Here is a 7,146-nt window from a genome sequence, read left to right as displayed (position 1 = left end):
TGGGATTGGCCCCATCCAGATTATGTGGGCTGACAATGTCAGAGGATTAAGTCCTTCAAAAACCTCTGGCTGGTGTTACCAGACAAGGGGATATTACGACAAGCCCAAATAACAGTTTCTATTGTATGGTCCAAGACAAAATGCCACGATGCACTGCTTGATTCAGGTCTTCCATCTTCTAGAAGGTGATAGCACCCTTATGTGCTCCATTAATGGTCATAAGGAAAGGTTCGATTTTTGTTATTTATCCAGCAAGCAGATTTTGAGTGTATTTGGTACACCAAAAACTGCTACCGGATGGGAATACAAATTCCAATAAAACACGGCACCTGCCCTCAAAGAGCTCCTAAGGACAAGGGCGTTTAACACAAAATTACAAATTCCTGTCCCACACATTCTAAAAGGGATATGTAGAAAGTGCTATGTGACATTTGTTCTGAATTTTCCTGGTCATTGAACTTTTTCTTAGCTCCCTTCTGAATCTCGCAAAGCACACTTAAATCTAATTTTCAAAACAGCACAAATCTAGTATTTTTCATGGGAACAATGTTACGTCAACAGCCAGGTTTTAGAACCAAAAGGTCAAAGTCTAGAACGTGACATCCTGGTTTGTTTCACGTCATTCCAGGATTTGAAATGAGACACATAAGTGGCATTCTAAGACTATGAAGGTGACCTTGAAAGCAGTTCTTGTTTTTCCTTCAAATAATGCCTCAGAGAAACAACTCTTACATATTCTGAGTCAAAGGAGCCAACAATTTGCAGTCCCATCTGCCATTCAGAATGCTGCAGAACTTTCCAGTAAAGACTGCCTTATGATGCAGCAGGTAGCGCGCCAGGTGAGTACACGTATGGAATGGAAAAGAAGGGTAAGGGTCGTGTCAGCGGGAGGAAAGCCTCAAGGAGCTCCACTAACAAAAGTGATTCATTCCTTCTAAATTTGTAACCTCTTCAGAAACCAGAGGAAGCTGTAGGAAATAGAACAGAGAGGAAGAATTTGTGCCTGAGTGAAATGTGGAAGTATTCCTAAAACGAACTCCAGTTTGGTGATATTTCTCGTTCTGCTTGACTCTAAACGCATGCGAGGTAGAAAGTGAACATTTAAGATTTAAAGACGTTTCATGAACATGGAGACTAGTCTTTATTTACTTGCATTCAAGAAACATTTATTGAGCACCTACGATGTGCCCCCGTCACATTAGGCGGTGTTTATGCACAAATCAATGTTGCACAATAGCTGGCCTCATCTCCCTGTCTATTGGAGATAAGAGCATAAACAAATAGTTACAGCATTAGGTCATTTACGCCGGAACAGGCTTTTATAAGGTGCTGGTGGACAGAGTTGGGGGTGGAGAGAGGGAAGAGAGGAACTCTGTAAGCAGAGGCTTTTAAGATGCACGGTCTAGTTCACCAAGCTGATGAGGTCACCGAGGGTCCATGGAGCAGAGAGCCAAAGTATAAAGTCTGTCCTGAACAGGCAACTTTAAGCAGCTCATATGGGCAGAGGGAAGCTATTGAAGGCTTTCGAACAAGAGAATGATGTAATCAAAACGTGCCTCAGAAATCCTAGTGATGTCAGGGAGGATTGGACAAGAAGGGGAGACTTTGGAATAGTCACAGCAGCCAGAGGGGCTCTGGCAGGGGTTCAGACCGACGTGAGGACAGATGATGTTGGGCAGGGTGATGATGTTAGAGCAATGGAATATGGTGGCTAGCTGCTAGCAAAATAGAAAGGACAGGAACCTCGTGCTAGGGAAAGGTAAGGAGAGGGGAATGTCCAACAGGAGTCCTAGGCCGGGCTGGGTTTAAAGACGTGGGAATCTTTAGGGTCTCGGGCTTGGCTTAATGCTCTGTCAACATCTTGAAACCACTAATTTTTAAACAAAGGGCCCACATGCTCATTTTCATCATGCACTGGGCCCTACAAATCCTATAGCTAGTCCTGTTCCCAGGCTCACCCTGAGCGCAGAGGTGGAGCACAGTGCCAATAACAGACATTAGAAATAGCACACATTTTGTTCTAGAGAGGATGGGTGGGGAGACAAGTTCAGTTTTGCAAGGCAGGTACTTATGGGCTATCAAAGTGGAGCTACTCAATAGGCTGTTAGAAATTGGACGTAAATTGCACGCAAGGTATGAGCTAGAGTTACAGATGTAGGAAGTACTAAGGCTAAGGTGTGGGGAGGTGGCGCATGAATGAGACTGTTTAGAGGAAAAAGAAGCTCCTTTGGGAGCATCTATGTTTAAGGGAAAGAGAAGTGGGATAGGGGGGAGTCAGAGTCCTATGGGGAAAATTTTGGAATTGTGTCCTGGAAGTCAAGGGAAAAAGTCTCAAGAAGGGAGTGATCACGTGAGATAAGCCACAAAGAGACCAGTAGGGAAAAGACCGCTGTGCTTGGCGGTTAGAGGGTCCGTGGGCATCACTGGGACCACAGGTGGAGATGGAGGTCCTATTAGGATGGAATGCGCAACCAAGAGGAAACAGAAGAGCAGACTATCCATTCGAGCTCATGGGTTAAGAAGTCAAGAGGAGGAAAGAATTGTAGAGAATAGAGACCGGTTCTGGTTTTTTCCCTTAAGATGCATAAATCGAGCAGTTTGCATGTGAGAGCAGTGCCCTTAAGAGGGCAGAGGAGGGCACACACTTCCAGAACAGAAGTACATTCCGGGATGGGAAATGGAGACAAACTCAGAGGGAATGGCTGGACGGTGCACGTGTATGATACGCATTATCCCCTGCACATACGTGTTAGGAAACCCTCGACAAGCCTCCTAACTTTCTTGGTAACGTTACGTTTGCCCCTGAGAGTGAGGTGGTCAGAGCCCTGGGCTTTAGAACAGTGCTGAAGGGTTAACTCCTTACGATCTACGAGAAGACACTGCCCAGGGACAAAAATCACTGCTGAGTAGCAGGGAGGGCGGGAGGGCTCAGCCGAGGTCAAAGCAGAAGCCAGGCTCCTGCGAGAGGCAGAACTGAACGACGCTTGCCATGTGTACGGATGAAAAACTAATAAGCAACTTTGGCCCAGGGTATTAAGAGCTCAACAAGGAGGGAGAAGCAGTTGCCTCCGAATATTTTTTTTAATTAAGCTCTGCAGACCCTCCATTGCGATGTTAAAGGCTCATGACGGCACCTGCTTTCTCTGTGTGGTCGGGGCCCGCCAGCCAGCACCTGGGAGCCTGGACATTGTTGCTTGGAGGCAAACCTCTCCTGGGGCTGCAACAGGGCAAGTGCTGATTTAGTGAATAATTAATATATCACCAAGACCTGAGGCTACTGCCTCCCGCCGCACAGAGGAGGTTTAGAAACCCATAAAGCAGCTTTACTCTGCGGTCTAATGATTAAACCTTCCCTGGGCCCTACTTCATTGCAGTGAAGTTAAACGCTGACCAACTAGCCACTTAAACCCTTCTCCCCTCCCCGGGGGGGACTAAAAGCAGGCAGATTCCCAGCTGGACTGGCAGCTAACGATGCTCCCCACACGCAGGGCACTTTTGCCACAAACCCAGCTTTGACTCCATCCTCTGCTAGGGCAGCAGAATCGGGCTGTCACTGGAAGGGTGGCCCTACGCCAGCCTCTCTTCCCGCCCCAACCCCCGGGAGCTGGGTGAGCTTCTGCATTAACCAGATGCAGTGCTCGCCCCCCCCCCCACTTGTCTACCGTGGAGTTAGCTCCTCTCTAGAGCTGCCGAGGTGGCGCTTCGTGGCGGTTGTGTCTCGTGCGTGCGTGAATCAACCCTGTCACGGTGAGATGGGGAAAAGCCTCACCAACAGTAGTGTCATTGGAGAAATTCCCTGAATGACAGCAAGAAGGAGATCAAAAAAAAAAAAAAAAAAAAAGGAATTAAGTGGGTAACCCAGTGCGGCGGCCACCTGGGCGGCAGGGGCCACAGGCGGGTCCCGAACAGATGCGCGCGCAGGGAGCCCGGGGAAGGGCAGATCCCCCGCCGCCGCCGGGACACTGGGAGACGTCGGGTCCCGCCGAGCCCGGGGACACCGGTGCCCTTCCCTCTCCGCAGCAAGCCTGACAGGTCGACCCTCCGTTTCCAAAGGGTTAAGCCGCCTTCCCCGGTGCCCTTCCGTGACTCACTCCTTGCAAGTGTGAACGCCCCAGCGCGCGGTAGGTCCCGCGGCCCCCTCCCCTCCCCTCCCCTCCCCCGCGCGCGCCCCGCACCTACCTCGGCCACCCGCCCCGACGCCGCCGCCCCCGCGCCCCCCGGGCCCCTCGCCGCGCGCCCCCGGGGGCGGCCCCGCAGCCGGCGCCACGCACCCCGCCCCCCCTCGGCCGCGCGCCCCCAGACCGGCCGCCCCCCGCGCGCACCCCCGGCCCCTCGCCGCGTGCCCCCGGGGGCGGCCCCGCCCCCCACACGTGCCTCGACCCCCCGCCCCGACGCCCGCCCCCTGCGCCGGCGCCCCGCACCCCGCGCCCCGCACCTACATCGGCCACCCGCCCCGACGCCGCCGCCCCCCCGCGGGCGGCCCCGCAGCCCTCCCCCTCCCCCACCCCTACCCCCACCCCGGCCCCCGGGACAGCGCGCAGCCCGCGGCCACCGCGGCGCGGCCCTAAGACAAAAGCGGCGCCCCGGGAGGGTGGGAGGGTAGGAGGGTGGCCCGGCCTCACCCCCTCCCCGGCCGCCGCCGCCGCCGCCGCCGCCCGCCCCCTCGGCCCCTGCTCCGTGTGCGCATGAGCGGAGGCGCCTCCCCCGGTTCCTCCCGAGGCGAAACTTTCTAATTCCCTTCTTTGGGCTCGGGCTGCCGGCGGCGGGGACGGCGCTCGCACGGCGGAGAGGACCCGGCGGCCGCGCGACCCCCCGCCCCCCCCGCGGGAGCGGCAGGACCTGGAGGGGCCTCTCCTCCCCCTGACGTCCGCTCTTCTTTCGGGTTCTCCCCCCTCCGTCTCCTCCACCTCCAGCGAGGGCGAGCGGGGGCCCGGGGCGGCGGCGCGTGCTCCCCTCGCTCCGCGCGGCCGCGGCTGCGGGCGCTGCCATGGGGCCGCTCCAGGTGCTCGCTTTCAGCTTCGCAGGTAACCCCGCGGGCGGGCGGGCGGGCGGGGCGCGGGGGCGCGGACGGAGGGCGACCCCGAGGCCGCCTGCCCGGCTCCCGGCGGGCCTGGGGGGTCGGAGAGGGCTGGTGGCGGCGGAGGTCGGCGCGCGACGATCGCCGCGGAGCCGCCTCCTGGGCACTGCGCGCCCCGGAGAGACCCGGGACCCCGGCGCGGCCCTCGCTGCGGGGCGCAGGCTTCCCGGGGCGGGGGTGGGGGCTGCCGCCGAGGGCTCCCCGGAGCCGCGTTCCCAGCGAGGTGTTCGGGCTGAGCCTGCGCTCGGCCCCGGGAACAGATTGGGGCCATGTGGCTTCAATTAACCGTCGCCGTTGGCCCCCGGATGGCGCCAGAAACAGCTGGACCGGGCGCTTCCCGGGAATGACGAAGCGTTGAAGCGGCTCCAAAGCCGCAGGGACTGGTCCACGCGCCCCTTGCCGGGGAAGCGGCGCCCCCTGCGAGTCCCGCTGCCTCGCCCCCCGCGGAGCGCCCGGGACCCCCGAGCGTGCACGCGCGCGCACCCGCGCGCGCACCCGCACCCGCGCGCACCCGGCTTCGCACCGAAGATGCGCGGGCTGCCGCGGGCACCGAGGCTCGTGCGCTCACCGCCGACCGCGCGCGCGTGGGTTTTTGGGCTCTCGCCTCCCTGCGCGCAGGTCCAGGCACAGGCGCATCGAGGCGGCTGGTCCGCACATCTGCCCTTTGCGGCTGGAGCTGCCTCCCCTCCCCCCGGGGGGCAGATCTGGGCGGGCTTGGGTGTCCGTGGGTCACCCGGGAATGCGGTCCAGGGCTGCTGGACAAGCGTGACATCGTGTCTGTCCCCGAACCCTCTCCACGTCCCGGCCCCTCCCTCGCTCATCTTCCCCGTGTGCCTCTTTCCGGCGCGTTCTGCTCTCCAACGACCCTGCTCTGTTCCCACCCCTGCTTGTTCCTTTTGCTCGGGCTCGCTCCCTTCCTGTGCCCTCGCCCCCACCTGCCCCGTCGCCTGCCCTTTCCACAGCCCTGTGCGGAGCCCAGGTGCGCGCTCAAGAACCCGAATTCAGCTACGGCTGCGCGGAGGGCAGCTGCTACCCCGCCACCGGCGACCTTCTCATCGGCCGGGCGCAGAGGCTCTCGGTGACCTCGACGTGCGGGCTGCACAAGCCTGAGCCCTACTGTATCGTCAGCCACCTCCAGGTGAGGGCGGAGACCAGCTCCAGGCTCTGCGCGCCGCCTCCTGCCGCGCGCGACCTAGGGGCCGGGCCCTGGGGACTCCACATCCTGCCCGCTAGCCAGAGAGGAAGCGCAGCCAGTCGGGGAGTCCCGGGATTAGACTGGTTGCTCACCCCCCTCTTTTTTTTTTTTTTTTTTCACCATCTCAGTTTGCACAGTTGTATCCGCCAAACATTTCCTGCCGCCTCCACCAAGGGTATAGTCAGTATGGAAAGGCCGGGCTGCAGGCAGACCTGGCCCCTGCCCGGAATCCTGACCCAGAGACTTCAAAAGTCCTGAGCGTTCTTGGTTTTGTCTTTATTTTAAATCTGACCTTCTTGGAAATGTGCATAAAAGATAGTTTATCCTCTTCTTTCTTACGCTGAGTGGTGATCTTGGGTGTTTCCTGTTTCCTTTGGATAAAGGGTATGGCCGCGCAGAGACACCTTGCAAGGTCACTCCAATCACTGAACCTGATTTTCTCTCATGTGGTGCTGTTCCCCACCTGCCTCTATTAGATACTTTTTCAAAAATGCCCTGGTTGCCATGGTACCCTGATAGAGGAGAACCAAAATGAAATTTCAGGGTGCCTCGATCATAGATTTCAAAGGTCACGTTCTTGCAAAGTCAAAACTAATTTTAAAAACAACAACAAAACAAAGGACCCAAAACAAACTGCTTCGAATCAGAAGCTTTTTCCATGAAAATTTGTTTTTGTTTTTTTGTTTTGTTTTGTTTTGTTAAAGTAGACCGGTATTTCTGGTCTCTAAAGCAAGCAAAAGGCAGCTAGTCTAACATGCAGGGCAAGCGCCAGAGCTGATCCCTCCAATTTTGGTCTCTCTACCTAGCTGTGTCCCTGCCCTTTGGGAGTAGGTCAGTGTTGTGTGGTTTGTACCACGGATGCCTTAAAATGGAG

At 57.3% G+C, this 7,146-nt stretch overlaps 1 protein-coding gene across 5 annotated transcripts in view; it reads left to right on the top strand.

The window, feature by feature from the left end:
* Window positions 1–800: 800 nt before the first annotated feature.
* The window catches only part of LAMB1 (laminin subunit beta 1), a 73,422-nt gene continuing 67,076 nt past the window's right edge, over window positions 801–7,146 (top strand). Inside the window, exons 1-3 of one of the 5 annotated variants that reach the window (XM_072759972.1) lie at window positions 801–839; window positions 4,021–4,121; window positions 6,040–6,215. Coding sequence is in view for 2 of the 5 variants with exons in the window: in XM_072759968.1 (XP_072616069.1) it covers window positions 3,801–3,853; window positions 4,021–4,121; window positions 6,040–6,215 (330 nt within the window). In the remaining 3 variants the exon portion in view is untranslated. Of the gene's footprint in view, window positions 840–3,426; window positions 3,854–4,020; window positions 4,122–4,793; window positions 5,025–6,039; window positions 6,216–7,146 lie in introns of those variants that run through there. The other 4 variants (XM_072759971.1, XM_072759970.1, XM_072759968.1 and 1 more) reach the window with 4 other exon arrangements.

This window comes from Vulpes vulpes, chromosome 5 (assembly GCF_048418805.1).
Source record: "Vulpes vulpes isolate BD-2025 chromosome 5, VulVul3, whole genome shotgun sequence".
NCBI lineage: Eukaryota > Metazoa > Chordata > Mammalia > Carnivora > Canidae > Vulpes > Vulpes vulpes.
Note: the sequence above shows the minus strand (reverse complement) of the source record. Positions and strands in the feature narration are given on the sequence as shown.